Genomic DNA, 17,687 nt, shown 5'->3' on the forward strand with positions numbered 1-17,687 from the left:
TAGTATAATAATAATTATATTAACATTAAATAAATATAGTTTTTTTTTAAAAATAATTGTCACATAAATCAATAGATTATATTAATAAATTTATAAAATAATAAATTTTTGTAGTGATAATTTAGACGAAAAATAATAATAAATGTAAAAATATAGATATTACAAACATTTGTGTACAAATAATTCATAAATATTTAATAGAATTTATAACAATAATAATCATAATATAGTAATAATCATTTTCATAAATTAATATTTAAAAATAATGTATGGTAATAATAAAAATATATATTTATATATATATAATAATTAACCATATAATATAATCATCATTAATTAAGGTATTATTAAACAATTAATAAAAATATCAATCAATTAATTTAATATAAGTGTTGATTATTTTTTGGGCAGCAATGGAAAAGTGATAAAATGTTTGCCTATTTAAAAAAAACGAGTGCAACAACAACAACAAAAATATCATCAAAAGTATTACTAAAAAATAATTGTTTTTATGAACTCATTTATAAATATATATTTGTCTAAACATTTGGTTATTATGTGGATATAAATCACAATTTTTTATGTATTGAATCCAAGCGTCAGTACATCGAAACAGACTTCACAGACGCGAACAGGTTTTGTTAGATTAAACTTCAGTATTGGCAGGTCTTTGCTGGAACAGCGGCTGCATAGTACACGACCGCAGTGGCGACAGTGATGCTTACGAGTGGTCAGCGTAAACTTGAGGCCACACTCGAGACAGGCATCGGCCACTGTCCAGGCGGGCTCTTGCGGTAGAAAGTCGAGTAGACGGTACAGTAGATTTTTGGTGGCCACGGAATGATTGAATATGTTGACACCTTCGTTGTTACAGGTGCCCAGTATAGCACCCGATTTTATTAGACCACGACATAGATTGCCGTTACCGTTCATATAGGCTTTTGTTTAATTGAAAAAACAATAGATTTTTTAAGTTCAGTGGAAATTAAATCAAACAATTATCAACTAATATCGCACAAACACACACTCACCTAATAGAAGTGGTGTATTGCCGTTGCCATCAATTTTGTTGATGGGATAGTCGGGCATAGATTCGATGAATATGTCGAAAATAGCGGCCGAATTTTCACGACCAAACGTCGCCAACAAGTGTAGCGGATTTTGACCCTTGAAGTTAAGTGTGTCGGCACTGATTCGCGATTCGGCCAACAGTACCTTACAAGTGGACAGATTACCCTTTTGGCAGGCAATGTGCAGAGCATTGTTGCCATTGATGTCGACCATCTCGTACTCGACACCATTTTCTAGAAGTATGGAACAGATAGTATTGTGATCGTGTTCTGCGGCCAAATGAAGGGCTATAAACAGTATAAACAATAATAAATTTTTATTTATTAAAATTACATTTAATTCAGAATTAATTTACCGGTTTGTTTAGCGGAAGTTACGTCGCCAATGTGGGCATCGGCCAGCAATAAGTTTCGGACAATCATATCGTTGCCCGATTCGGCGGCCAAATGGAGTGCCGTTTTCTGTGTATTGTCTTTGACTTTTGAGTTAACTTTGACTTTAATACTGAGCAAAAACAATACGCTTTCGATATCCTTCTTTTCGACGGCAATATGCAAATAGTTTCGGCCCTTTCCGTCATATTTGTCGGCAACGGTCGGCTCTTTCATGAGTATTAGATTCGCCGCCTTATTGTTCTTGTATTTAACGCACAGAGAGAATGCAGTATTTCCTAAATTGTCGCGCAATGACAGATCAATTTGTCGACACTCTAAGAGTAGACTAATTATCTTCTGGTGCTGATTGACGATAGCGATCATCAGTCCAGTCTTGCCCTCGACATCCTGTGCGTTGACATCGGCCATGTGCTCCATCAGCGTATAGACAACCTCTTCGAGACCCCAACCGGATGCCAAATGAAGCTTATAGAGAAAAAAATATTAGTTTACCAGTAAAAATATGTAAATATTGACAATAAAAAATATGTCCCATTTTATAGCTAACCGGTGTCTGTTTGTCCACATCGTCCTGTCCCATACCGTCGGGTCCTGGCCTGCGAATGGCATTTATATCACAGCCACTCCTGATGAAAAAACAGGCGGCTTTCTCATTATTTTCGTCGAGTGCTCTGTGCAATAGTGTCTCGTAGAGGCCATCCTCAGCTCGAGACCAGAAATCAGTGTCGCACTGGTATCTGACCAAAATTGAAGCTATATTTTCATTTTCCAACTGAAGTGCATTCCATAGAAGACAGTTCTTATCTGAGTCGACAACATTGACATCAGAACCTTTGGCGCACAACTCTTCGACAACTGGTTCCAATTGATGTTTTACTGCCAATTGAATACAATGTTCGCCATCAGGTGTCTTGAAATGTATGTCTGAGCCGTGGTTTAACAAAAATAATGAATTCTGTACGTCTCCATCGATGATCGCCAGATGCAATAGTGAATAGCCGTTGGCGTCAACAATGTTAACACTGGCGCCGGCATTGATGAGCAATTGGGCAGTCATGTGCAGACCTGACTGTATGGCCAGCGATAACGGTGTCTGGTCTTTGGAGTTCTTAATGTTGAGATTAGGCATCAATACGGTGGAGCCCAAGTCGCCCTTCATTGCGGAAGACTTGTCAGTGTAATAGTTAAGTATCACTTCAACAATGGATTCGTGTTTGCCAGCAATGGCCAAATGGAGTGGTGTCTGATTGAACACGTGTTGTTCCGATTCGGGCGATGACATGGAGTCGACAAATGTGAGTGGAGACGTCTGAAGATTGCAATTGGCACCTAAAGTATAGTTCAAATGAAAAACAAAAATAAAATTAAAAAAATTATCAACTCTTAAGAATAAAATCAATTCCTAACCTTTTTCAAGAAGTGTTGACACAAGTTGTTTAAGACCTTTGGCAGCGGCTTTGAAAAAAAACAAAATGGTGTCACAAAAAATGATAACTTTTAATTAAATTGTTGTCAATAATACCGATATGTAGGGCTGTTTCGCCCTTACTATTGGTCAAATTGATTTTGGCGCCGTTAGTGGTTAGAAAAAGGCCGGCATTTTCGTTGCCGTTTCGGGCGAATGAGTGCAACAGCGAATCGCTGGTCACCGGATTTATCGAGTCTATCGAACAGCCCTTACGGCACAACTCTTGGGCGAACCAATCGTTGTCATCGAGTTTTTCCAACGAAATGGCAAAACTAGACATATGTTTCTTGTTTCGCAAATCAATTGATAGCTTTGGCTGTTCAAGCATTATGTCGAATACAGCTTTATTTAGCGCCATAACTGATCGATGAAGAGCTACAGGTGCCGGCAAAACCATAATAAGACAGTAATAACAATAATAGACAAATATATTTATATATAATTAATAATTAAATATAAAAGAATATATACGAGAGTTTCCGTTAATGTCTTGTAGGTTAGGATCGGCGTCAGAGTCTAACAAATTGCGAGCAATTCTGGCCATTCCATCGCTGTTGGCTTTGTCGGCGCACAAATGCAACGGAACATTATTCATAATCGAGTCGGCCGTATCTACCGATGCATTGTTTTTGATAAGAAAATGTGCCGAAAAGTGATCATCTCTGTCGATAGCCCAGTGCAACAGTGTCTGTCCATTGGCATCGACAGCATTGACATTGGCTTTGTGTAGGACCAGAGTTTTGGCAATATCTTCTTGTTTTGTCTTTAGTGCCAAATGAAGAGGCAGTTCGCCCGACGGATCTGTTTCGTTCAATTTGATGGCTAACTGTGCGTCAAATTCCATGAGATAGAGAAACAATACGTCTTCGCGTTTGATACGGACGGCTGTATGCAATGGAAACTCGGTTTTTGTTTTAAACATCTGATACAACAGCGGCGCCGACATCGTTACAAAGTCATCGCTGGTAAAGTCGTCCCAATGATTGGACACTAGTTCTGAGCAATGATTTTTTAATGTTTCGGCTCCAATCTCGTCGGCAGTTTGATAAAATTGGACACAATTGGATACATTGACAAACGTCATCAGTGTCTGTTCGCACAGCTCTACCAATTGGTTCAAATCGTATCGTTTTGCTGATCGCATCACATCCAGTATGAACTCTTCGTTTCGGTGCTGAAAATCAATGGTATCCGTATAGACCCATCGGATTACGTGAAAGGCCACCTCTGGGTTTACATGAGTTAAGTCAAGCTCCGAGATGTGATCCAATTGATCCCAGCCATCGCTTCGTGACGACAGTACAAACTTGTGGCCTTTGATGGCATTGCCATTCAATTTGATGGTCAAATCGCTGTACAGTTCGCGATCGAAAAGGTTGGCCACATTGCGGACAAGTCGCGAGACAAACGAATTGTCGTCGACCACACCTTTCGATGCATTCAATAGATTATACTTCTTCTCTAAATCGCAATACTTTTGCTGAAGTTTAACATATTCTTCGCGCAAAAGACTTAAATGTTTGCGCGATTTTTCCAACTCTTCCGTCTCTTTGCTGGTCATTGTTTGAAGAATAAGTCAATGAGATTATCAGTCAGCTAATGGCACAAACAGACAGACAGACAATCAGTAGATCCAGTAAAAAGTCTATTATATATATATGATATGATATGTCTCTTCTTGTGGGGAGTGATTGCAACAACAATGTCAACAACAAGTAAATGATATACTGATGGTCTGAATCACTTATTTCTTCAGTGCAGATGATGTCCTAAACACATGAGAGGTTAGGATAATAACAACAACAACAACAACATCAACAACAATACAAACATAGCATTCAATTATTTATTTGATTTGATATTAACTATAAATTAATTGATAACTACTTTACTTTTATTTAATTGAATTCAATTCAATGTTACTTTACTTATATAATATAAACAGTGATAATCAACCAAAAAATAAAACATAAAAACATACATAACGTTTACAGCAGTCAATCAACAAAATTTTATTTGTCATACTGTACTTACTGTGCATACAAACTATATGATTTTCAAGTACAGTAATACTGATAATTAAATGCAATAAACAATTATACAGTACTAGTAGTATAATACAGTAATGTAATAATTTTTTATAGTAGTGTAAAGTTATTTAAATTAACAATAACTTATTGTAAATTTATTGGGAGTTTATTAAACTATCAAATTTAATAATATGATATTTTGTTGGTATTGTATACTTATATATTGTATTATTATTATATATACAGCATATTTTTAATTGATTTGTTCAATACAAACATTTTTATTTAAAAAAAAACTTATTTCTATTATTTTTTTGTATAATTACAACATTAAAATTAGTTTTATTTTTTTCCCAGCTAACTAACCTAGCTAAATTATACAATTAAACACAAAAATAATAACTAGTAGAATTTTTTTTTGTATCAATATATATAAAAAAAAATTTATTTAGAATATTAATAAATTTCAAGTATAATATAAGCTTTACATTACACAATAAAAAATTTATATTACATACAAAATGTACACTCAATATATACAGTATATATATAGATACTTTATATATTCTATACAAATTGTGCAATAGAGTAAAGTAATTGTATATTTAAAAAAAAAATAATTGTGAAATATTTTCATTTATTTTATTTTTTTTGTGCATTTGCCACTTTTTTCCCCACAGGTATCTTATAAATATAATATATATCTTTTAAATGGTAATGGTAACTTTAGCACACACAGGTATCTAATTATTAATATATTAGCACTGTATTGGTACATTGTAGAGGTACGGTAGGTTGGTTGGTTGGTTGGTTGGACAGACACAATATACAATAGGTATGCAATTGTGTGTGTATAAGCTAGACAAGACAATGACAATAGAATTACAAATTTATATATAAAATATACTAGTAATAACAATTACATATATCATATTTATCTATTATGTCAATGTACATGAAATATATTTTTTTAATAAAAGAAAAATTATTATTTTATTGTGACAATTATTTTTTTAAAAAATTATTTTATAATGATTGTAACTTTCTCTCTCTCTCTCTCTCTCTCTCACACACACACACACACACACATACCATAAATATAGCTAAAAATGTTTATTGTATTGTAATACAGTATTTGAATTTAGAAACACATGGAAGGGTAGATATGAAGCCCCTACAGATTTTTAGGGTATATCATAATCTTTCATCATATACACATATCATCTAACATCAATGTACTACCAAAACTAGAATATTTTATTGCATATAATATATAGACAGGAAAGGGTGGCCATAAAATAGGAATCAGAATATTTATATATAAATAGATGCCTATAAAACAATAGACACAATTCATGATTATTTTCGGAACCCAAGCTATAAATATTAAAAAGAAAAGAAAACTTTATAAAACTTTATAAATATAGTGTATCTATGAAATTGCAAATACCGTAAAACTTGTAAACATCACATGTGTTGTAAATTCTACAACAAAAAAGAAAATAATAATAATAATATAACATTTAAATGTTAATTAACTAAATTTATCATCCAATGACTAACCAGTCTATGGGTCACAATCAAGACACACACACACACACACACACACACACACACAAACTCACACATAATCGCATAACTTTCCAGCTTAGATACCATATGTACGTGTGCTGAATGTGTTATTTATAAAAACGATTTATATATATATATGTGATATTATAGTTATATATATATATAATATTATAATAGAAGGTCATAACAAGGTGCAGACATTTGTCTTGTTTGATAATAATTAAAAAATTTTAAAAAACATATATACAGTATATAATGTAATAATAAAATACCAAATGTTTTTTTTAAATGATATAACTGTGTGACAAACGGATTGGCGCCTCAAAAATATAAATGTATAAAAAACTTGAATACATATTGCATTTGTGTATCTGTATTATAATTTATATATAGTTTATAATTCAAGTATATATATACTGTATATATATAATTAAAATTTTAAATAAGTCAGCAAAAGTATAGACACAGTTGTATTTCTTTTTAAAAATCTTTGTCACCGAAAACTTCAATATATATATATATATATTCAATGTATATAACGAGAATATCATATAAAATACTGTATAATATAATATGACACTCCCGTGACGTATATGTCTTGTTTGTCGCGGGGATAGGGATTGCCTGTCATTGGCTCGTGTCTGACGCCAACAATATTCATATATATTTCAATAATATATATATATATACAAATATACAATATATATATATATATATACAGTATACTGAATATTTCGACTATAATATACAACAACAAAAATGATTGCACAAACATGCGCTAACACGGCTTACACAAACACATACAGTGTATTACACACGCGTATTGCTGTGAAAACACATTTGATGCACTGACTCGTTTGGTTTGATATTTCAATACATGTATGGATAGACTAGGGGTATGACCCCCTCCCTCCCTCCCCATCCCCTTTTTCCCATTGAAAATGTTTGACCACCATTGGCAGCATCGGTACACTATTGGCGATGACATACCAGTGCTTTTGCGAGAGAGTAGGAGAGAGAGAGAGAGAGAGCACAGACCAGCGCACAAGTATTAAATGTTAGGTTCACTGTTATTATTAGTGTGTGCAATGTTGTGAAGCGCAGGCAGTTTTTGTTTCACTACATATACATCCACACACACACACGCATACACATACATACCGTACATACAAAACACACACACACACGCATACATACACATACATACAGTACATACATACACACTCACTCTCAACTACTACTACACACTCACTCCTCACACATCATCCACACATTGAATACCAGACACACCAGTGTTTTATCCGTGGAAAGAGAGTTTGTGTGGAAATAATATCAATTGATTTTTGACTTTTTAATTGTGTAAATCATTATATTGTTAATAATAAAAACTATTCTATAATTATATATTTCTACTATATATATATAAAAAGTCATCAATCAATAAATTTATTGTAATTACAATTGTGTTATATGTATTATAAATATATAATTTATATATGTTGTCTATATTGAATGTATGTATATAACAAAAATTTAAGCATTGATTCTTTAAAAAAAATAATAATAATTATAAAAACCCGGTAACAATAATAATATTGTTATTAATAATTATTATTATAAACGATTCTGTGTTTGTCCACCACATGTGAATAACCGGTGTTGTGATCCCACAAATCCAGCGTTAATTTGATTTGAATTAATTGTAAAAAATTATATACTAATATCAATACTAATGTAATTATATAAATATATTCCGGACGATTCTATACAGTAATAATATATCCTAATAATAGTAATAGTATTATATAGTAGTAGTAGTAGTAGTAGTAGTGAATATTCACATTGATGTAAACAATTTAAAAATAATTTTTATAAAAAATATAATAATAATAATAATATTGTCTACATGCCCATGTTCAAATAGCATTGGCAGTGTGGCACCAGCCTAGTTACGCAATTTTTTTTTGAAGCAGTCATGCTATTAATATAACATAGAATATATATATATAATTTAGTATATAATTTAGTAAAGTATAATAGTATTCATATGTAATTTTTTTGTGTGTGTGTGTATGTATGACTTGACTTGAAAACAACTCTCAAATGTCTCAACTTTAACCAAATAAATAAATAATAAATCGCTACTACTGTATTAGTATTAGTAGTAGTAATAGTTATTATATGTACTGTATTGTGTGTGTGTGTGAGGAACGGTAGGTTTCAAATAGTGTGCCCCCATTGATTACCTCCGGTAGTAGTAGTAGTAGTACTGTAATAATAATAGTTAGTGCATATATGATAAAGTAGTTTGTCTCACATGAAATTTTATGTAATAATATATTTTTTTTGAATTAAACATATTTAGTATTTTATTTTGATAAATGAGTTGAGATTTCTTTTTTTTTACTGTAAATTTGTTGGTTGTCTGATGTAATATATTATTATGATTTTGTAATACAATTATTTTAATGTGTGAATATAAATAATAATAATACAGTAATATTAATAACAATAATGTAATACAATATTTTATTAATTTATGAGATAGATATAGATATATTGTATTATATAATCAATAATTCAATAATTATAAGAATCGTTATTCTATGGGTTTTTATAATTATAAATCAATGCTTATATTATATTATATATTATCACATTTTATATATACAACATATACTTTATATAATATATATATATTTATTTATATATAATATTCTGTTTATATTCTCTTTTATATTCATTTACATCAATAATATCATCTATACATTTGGTTTAAACGATAATTAATTGAACACAAAAACCTATCAATTTAATGGACTAATTTGGATAATAAACAAAATCAATAATAATTATCATGGGATTTAATATTTTTTATTCAACTAATTGAAAATATATAATATAACTCTATATACAATATATACGGTATATTGTGATGATGTGTACTTAATATAGTCAAATAAATACTGATGTTTGAAAACATTAAGTGATACTTTACTTAAACAAAACAAAAAATTAGCAACAAATGTTACAATCGTTACTGAAATTTATTAATATATGATTTATTGATTAAAAAAAATAGTTAAATTTATATAATTAAAATTTAGTATTATTTATTAGTCGCCAAAAATTTTATAATTAAAATTGTCAACCAACATTTGTAAATATATAACATCATCATTTAAATATGGGAACCCGTATAACGGTGGATAAGGTATGTAAACAATTAAATAGATATTAATTATTTAAATTAAAATTGCATGACTGATCCCAATAGGTTAATCTAATATTTATTTATTATTTATAAAATCCATAAAACTCTTAAAATTTTTATCATTTATTAGACTTATCTTTTTATTTATTAAAATTATAAAATATGTTTTTTTAAAACAAAATTTTATATCCAGATGTTTACATTGTGTTTTAAAAAAATAGATATTTATCTGATAATATATTTATATAGATTAAAAAAATTGTTTTATAATTTGTTTTTTTTAAATAAACAAAATTATACTCTACCTAATATGATAATGTAATATTATATTTAGTTTGAATTAATATTATTTATTAAATAAATATTAAATTATCGATAAACTGAAAGGGTAATGATATTTAAAAATAGTCAAAATATAATATTATTTTTATATGATATATACAAACATATGTATAAAACATGTGATACCAAAATTAAATAACATTATCTGTTCGCACATTTGCATTTATATTATTGTTATATACAGTAACTGTATAATGTTATCATTGAAAAAAATATCTCAATTATCATTTCCTAATAATAAAAATACAACATAAAATTTAATATATATTAAAATTTGTTTATAATAATTAACATGGTTTTTTTTATCCTGTTATGGATAGATCAATGATTTATATATAAATATAATCTATTTATAAAAATTACATTGTTTATACAGTATAATATTTATTATAAAAATAGTTATATATGTATAACTTATATTTTATACTATTATATACAATACTATATTAACTCTTTATATATATATTTGTCTACCGGTATATTGTACTGTATATATATGATACTATTGATATAAATATCATTATTTAATAATTTATTTAACAATATTTGATATGAAATTAAACTCATGTCTAGAAATTCGATACATCCGATACAACCATATTATATTGTACTGTATTTATAAATATAATTTTTTTAAAATGTAAATATAAAAAATTTTGGGTTTTTTCCACTCAACAAAAAAATTGATTGATTATAATTGCATTATTTTTATTATTAAATTTTTTTACAAAAATTGTTAAATTATTATCATCTGTTTTTATAATTAATTTCAATTAAAAATTCAGAATAATTGCACCGGAAATGCATAAATATATATATAAGTAATAATATATTTATAGTAAAATTAATTAGTTTTAATGACGGCATTTAAATAAAATTTTTCATTATCTAAATATCTAATTTGCGGTTAAAATTTTTAATATTATTTTACAACAACAACAACAAAAAAATTAATTAAATAAAATAAAAGTTGTAATTTTACATTTCTAATACATTATATATACTGTATATATATATATATATAGTATTTATATAGTTAGTAATTTAAATAATTTTGAAACTAATTGAAAACAACAAAAAAATAACAAAAAAAAACAATAAAAATTATAAACACACATATTTTTCAATTGATAAATTTATATGATAATAACATTTTTGTAAATAATTTTTTTTCCAAAATAGTTTTATTTTTATTTATTTTTTCTTATACTTAAAAAAGCGACGACTCTATTAATAAACGATTAAAATTTAAATCGCGTTTTACGCCAAACTACTACTACTTAATAATTGGCTGTTTTTGTGAATAAATTGAATTTGAAAAATATGCAAATCTTTTTAAAAGTCAAATTTTTTTATATATGAAATGAAAGAGACAGTCAAAAATAGCAATGAAATCATATAAATATATATATATATACAGTATATGTATAACAAAAAACACATTAACTAATTTCATTCGTCAATTAAGGGCCCAAAAAATTACAGATAAGTAGTTAAAGAGATTTTTTTTCTCAAAAAATAAAAATTATTTTTCAATACTATGATATCTTTAATTTAAGTCAAGGCATATAAATCAGGATTAAGAAAAAAATATTTAGTTATTTTATGGCTTGTTAGCAATGGGTGGGTGAGTAAATGAGTAACTAACTAAGTGAGTGAGTGAGTAATTTTCTAACTTAAATTGTTAATGACTATGTTATTTTTTGCTTATTAATAATAATAATAATAAATAGAAAAATTGTGATAGCTTAATATTAATAATATATTTGACACATTTTGAGAAAAAACATGTTTTCACAATTATTATAGTTATTTAACTAATAGTATTTTTTTTAAATATCAATAGTTTTTTAATAGAGAGAGAGAGAGAGAGAGAGAGAAAGAGAGATGAAATTTCATAACAATATTGCTAAAAATTTTTGTTTCTTAATTTCCTAACATATAGTAATGACATATTAATAAAAAAAAATCAAAAATCAATTATTAGTCATAAAATAATTAATATTAATTTTTGTTAAAGTTTGTAATATATTATAGTTATCATAAATAATTTATGTTTAAATATAAATATTTAATATTTCATTTTATATAAATTTACAAACAACCTAGACAATTACCATGCAATTATTTATTTGACTATTATTTATTATTATACATGGAATCACATGAAAATTAATAATTTTTTATTTGAAAGTAAAATTAATTTGTAAACATAATGAATAATCATTATTTAAAATATTAAAAACGATAAAAATATTTATGATAACTTAGTTTTTAAAATCTTGTTAATTTAATATAATATTATTAAAAGAGTAATAAATTAAATAACATTTAAAACCCCAGATATAACAGTATAATTATTATTATTATTAAAGTTTTAAAGTGTTGTGATTTAGTTGAAAATAAAAAAAACTAATTGTTTTATTATCATCTCAATAGACACCACCTGTGTTTAAGGTTGTCTATGTGATATATAGTGTTTTTTAACAATTTTATCTAGTTAATTTTTTAATATTATAATTATTTTTTAAAAATATTAATTGATAAATTGTTAAAATAATGTGCAGTAAATTGGTAAGTACTGTATATATATATATATATATATATATACTTTTATATAAAAATTAACCTGTTTACATGTTTTATACCATATAAAACTTTTTTTTTTTAAATCATTGATAATATTAATAATGATATTTATATATAATATAACAAATTTAATAGTAATAAGTATATATATATTTAATCAATCATTTAATTCAAACAACATTATCAATTATTAAAATTTGTTAAATTATACATTACATTATTATTTTGTTTGTTTTGCTATAATTGACAAGTTATATGCTTAATCGTTAGCGTAAATTTTCATTTAATTTAAAATTACACAATAATTAAGTAATACATAAATACTAGTTAATTATTAGTATTTATAGATAATGGTAATAAAATTGACGCTTAATTTGACAATTATATAATATAAATAGTAATTAGTGCGAAACATTTTTTTAATGAAAAAGATTTAATGAGCTTTTACTTAAAAATTAAATTTGTTATAATTAGAAATCAATATCAATTGCATTCTTTATATACAATATATTTATTATGTATTAAAAAATATATTAATTATTTCACATATATTTTTGACAAATCATTTCATAAGTAATTAAATCAAATTAAATTATTAAAAAATTTTAAATCATATAAAAATTGTCGTAATTTAATCAGTTAATCAAATCTATTGATATAGAAACAGAAACTATAAAAAATACTAAACTAACTTTGGGATCATATTTTTAAACTTATATTTAACTTTTATTGATATTTTTTAAAAACTATATATCACTTTTTGTTTTTATGACATCCACTCCTTTATCAATGGTACAGAAAAAACGATATCTATCGGAGTCGTCACAACCGGTAGACATACCGTCACTTGTGATTAGCGAATCGCCAGATTTCGATGAAAACAAGGAACGGGGCAACTGGTCAAATGGCATGGAGTTCCTACTGTCCTGTCTATCATACGCTGTAGGACTGGGAAACGTTTGGCGATTTCCATATCTAGTCTATAGAAATGGTGGAGGTATGTAATCGGAAAATACAGCACATCCCCTTTAAAAAATGCTTAACAATTATCTAACTGTCCACATTTATCAAACAAAATTACTACCTTCACCACCACCAACAGGTGCATTTTTCATTCCCTATACCGTAATGTTGGTATTTGTCGGAATACCCCTCTTTCTACTTGAGCTCGGTTTTGGCCAGTACGCCAGCGAAGGTCCCATTACCATCTGGAAAGTGTCGCCAATGTTTCAGGGCCTCGGATATGCCATGTTTCTCATGTCAGGCCTGGTGTCCATCTACTACAACATGATCCTGGCCTGGGGTCTGTTCTATCTGGTCAGTTCGTTTACCACAACGCTTCCGTGGAAATCATGCGACAACTTCTGGAACACCGATGGTAAGACCCCATTAACTATTAAAGATAATATATATATATATATTACTTACCGTTCCCTTTGGACGGACAGCCTGTCGTCGATTCGACGCCAAGAACTGTACGTCACATAACGGAACAATGTTGGCCAACAGCACGTGTATCGCCCGCGACTGTTACTTCGCTAACGGAACGAACGTCATCGACCAGCACTGGAATCCGGCAAAGCTCAACACGACTGTCCTCAATGCCACCTGCACCATTGATGACCCCGAATGGACAGTACTGAAGCTCCAGAATACGAAAATGGCCAGCGATGAGTACTTCCAGTGAGTTTCTGTTTAATTAGAGGACATATCTCTTGATTATATTACAGTCCAATATTATAATTAGTTACTAAAAAATATTGTTATTTTTTTAAAATTTTAAACAGCAATTTTGTTTTGGGTATCACTGAAGGCATCCATGACTTAGGAGGGATGCGTCTGGAGCTGGCTCTGTGTCTGTTTGTCTGTTGGCTTATTGTCTTTGTATGTCTGGTCAGAGGTGTCAAAAGTATGGGCAAAGTAAGTATAGGAATCGGACTACCCATCACTTAACCTCTATATGGGTTTATAGTGATTTGGTTTCTTTTAATATTATATTTTAATAATATTTAAATTACTTAATAGGTTGTCTACTTTACGGCACTGTTCCCATACTTTGTTTTGCTAATATTGCTGGTCCGAGGCCTGACACTGCCCGGTGCTGCCGAAGGCATCAGATACTATTTGACACCCGAATGGTATCGGCTCACCGAAGCCCAAGTCTGGGTATAAAAACTATAACTCATTTTTAATCAGTCAGTCATCTAACTGAGCAAAAATTAAAAAAAATGATAATGACTTCCCAAAAATTTATAAAAAAAACAACACAATGTTCCTGGTAATATACATGGAAATAAGCAAAATTTTTAATATATATATATATAAATATATTTAAATTAGATTATTTAGTTATTAAAAAGTCTCCAATTAGTTCACATTAAGCGATTTACGTTTTAATTGCGGTTTTTTTGGGCACACTTGGTGCTAGGTGTGTTTTTTAAAAATTATTAATAAAAATTGTAAGTAATAATAATAATAATAAACCTGTAAGTAATATAAAGCACAGCCTCTAGTCCAGGTATACCCAAACCGTAATCGGGCGTAATTGTCGTCTAATGTCTACTATGGAAATGAGACATTTAGGCTATAATTTTAATCATAATCATAATAATAATAATAAATTTTTATATAAAAAAAAATTAAACACTTAAACAAACAACAACAAAAAAAGATATACTATATTTCGCATAATATTTCAAATTTGTGAAATCAATAGTTATTTAATAGTTTATCAATAGTTATATATAATTATATAATTTTAAAAAAAAAATATCTAATTATTTAGCAATAATAATAATAAATTGCTATAGATTGACAGTGAAAGAGATAGGTTATTAGATTTTAGGCCTAGCAATGAAATATAGTGTATATTTTAAATGCATCCTGGTCCCTATTATTTCGTAATTTTAGTTGCTAATTTTTAAAAAAAAAATAGTTTAACTTATTTATACAATTATCTAAACAATAATCGTTTACTAATAATAATTATGTTTTTTTTCTCTCTTTATTTTCTCTTTTTTTTGTCATTTCATTTACTCCTTTAATTATAAACCCATAAATACTATACTAAAAAAAACAAAACAGGCGGACGCAGCGATGCAGATATTTTTCTCACTGTCCCCCTGTTGGGGTGGTCTGATTACCCTGGCCAGTTACAATCGCTTCCATAACAATTTCTATCGGGACACCTTTTTCATATCGATTGGCAATTGCGGTACCAGTATTTTTGCCGGTTTTGTCATATTCAGTATCATTGGATTTATGGCACACGAAATGGGTGTCGACGTCAATCAAGTGGCCACACAAGGTATGATGAATGAGCTGAGGTTATTGGCACCGATATATATTTAAAAAAAACTTAACATTTTTTTTGTGTGGATAATACAGGTGCTGGCCTGGCGTTTGTAGTCTATCCGGAAGCCGTGTCCCGTTTACCAATATCGCCGCTCTGGTCGTTCCTGTTTTTCTTTATGTTGCTTACATTGGGTTTGGGCACCCAGTTTACCCTAATCGAAACGGTAGTCACCACCATTGTAGATACTTGGCCCGATAAGTTTCGTCACCGCAAACCATTGGTGTTGGCCGCGACCTGTGGCTTTATGTTTCTGGTCGGACTATTGATATGCACCAAGGCTGGCATGTATATACTGCAACTTATGGACAATCACTGTGCCAGGTACTTGGAACAGGGTCGATAGTCTAACTAAATCACACACACACACACACACAACTTAGTAGTTTTAAATTTATTAGTTTTTTTTAAATAAATTTTTATTATCTAACAGTTTTTCGGCTCTAATAATCGGTTTGGTCGAAGTTGTCGTTATTGGATGGGTTTACGGTATCGACCGTTTTCTCGATGACATGAAAGTCATGTTAGGCCACTATCCCTTTCATCGGCTCTATTGGCGTACAATTTGGAAATATATCTGTCCATCACTTATTATTGTATGTGTCATTATTTAATAATAATGATTTGATTGTCTCGTAAACTATTTGTTATCTCCTCTACTGTACAGTTCATACTGATCTTCTCGTTTATTGACCTGAAACCGGCCAGTTATGGTGACTATGTCTATCCGTGGTGGGCATCATTGATCGGATGGGGTCTATCAATCCTATCGGTATCTGCCATACCAATTGTAGCCATCCAGAAGCTATTGAATCTGAAGGGACCCATACTTCATGTAAGTGATTGATCTGACTATAAATAACCCATACATAGTGTACTAAATTACACACACAATCATACATAAAACTGTTTATCACTATATATATCAAATATAATTTATGTTTATTTTTATATAACCAATAATATTGACGACGACTAACAACAACTATAGAGATTAGAAGTTTTGATGAGTCCTACAGCCGATTGGTATGTATATAATGTGTGCCCTAAATACCGGATGACTCCTTCAATTTGTCTATAAATAATCTGATTATAGACAGACAACTAATCTATTATATATTTATTGTCTATTATATAATACTAACATTTTTTTTGGTTGTATTAAGGGGTCCTAAACTACAATTGCATCGCATGGAAACACACAGTCCAAAACATACCGACAGTCAAGTGCCGCTCCGTTACGATCTCGACAACGATAGTAACGACTCGGACGACCTGAAGATCATCGGCAAAGACAACTATATATTGGCCGACGAGCCAAGCGATAGTGATACCGGTTTACGGTTAAAGATTCCTATATATTACAGTGAAACAGGACTTTAGTATCAATAATGTTGTAGTAGTAGTAGTACCGGTGCACCATTAACACCATACACCTACACATACATTTACACACACTTACGTATACATTTACGTATATAACCACACATACACACCCACGCAAACAAGACAACAAAACAAATTGAATACTACTATATATAGACACAAAATAAACATTACAATACCGGTGTTCATACCTAGATCAATTATTATTATTCTTATCATTTTTGTATCGATAAAATCATACGTACATCTATAGTATTATAATATAATT

General features: G+C 29.0%; 2 protein-coding genes across 3 annotated transcripts; one reads left to right on the forward strand and one right to left on the reverse strand.

Moving 5' to 3' along the window:
- Positions 1-409: 409 nt before the first annotated feature.
- On the reverse strand, positions 410-4,860 carry LOC128954834 (rabankyrin-5-like). The gene is made up of 7 exons (XM_054300436.1): positions 3,406-4,860; positions 2,989-3,309; positions 2,874-2,921; positions 2,014-2,795; positions 1,427-1,931; positions 1,032-1,358; positions 410-938 (listed from the first exon to the last, which is right to left on the reverse strand). Exons 1-7 carry the CDS (start codon positions 4,493-4,495, stop codon positions 580-582), a joined length of 3,432 nt encoding a protein of 1,143 aa, XP_054156411.1. The 5' UTR covers positions 4,496-4,860; the 3' UTR covers positions 410-579.
- A 4,826-nt stretch (positions 4,861-9,686) lies between these two features.
- LOC128954769 (sodium- and chloride-dependent glycine transporter 1-like) lies at positions 9,687-17,687 on the forward strand. Of its 2 annotated transcripts, none has more exons than XM_054300365.1 (12): positions 9,687-9,750; positions 13,480-13,678; positions 13,784-14,059; positions 14,130-14,364; positions 14,469-14,601; positions 14,707-14,847; positions 15,766-15,988; positions 16,069-16,357; positions 16,467-16,629; positions 16,701-16,868; positions 17,025-17,059; positions 17,200-17,687. In XM_054300365.1, exons 1-12 carry the CDS (start codon positions 9,724-9,726, stop codon positions 17,414-17,416), a joined length of 2,106 nt encoding a protein of 701 aa, XP_054156340.1. In that variant the 5' UTR covers positions 9,687-9,723; the 3' UTR covers positions 17,417-17,687. The 2 variants fall into 2 exon arrangements, with proteins under 2 accessions (XP_054156340.1, XP_054156343.1); XM_054300368.1 differs by lacking the exon at positions 9,687-9,750 and adding an exon at positions 12,632-12,666.

This window comes from Oppia nitens, unplaced genomic scaffold (assembly GCF_028296485.1).
Source record: "Oppia nitens isolate AA-2021 unplaced genomic scaffold, nextdenovo-longstitch-racon4-pilon3 scaffold29_pilon_pilon_pilon, whole genome shotgun sequence".
Taxonomy (NCBI): Eukaryota; Metazoa; Arthropoda; class Arachnida; order Sarcoptiformes; family Oppiidae; genus Oppia; species Oppia nitens.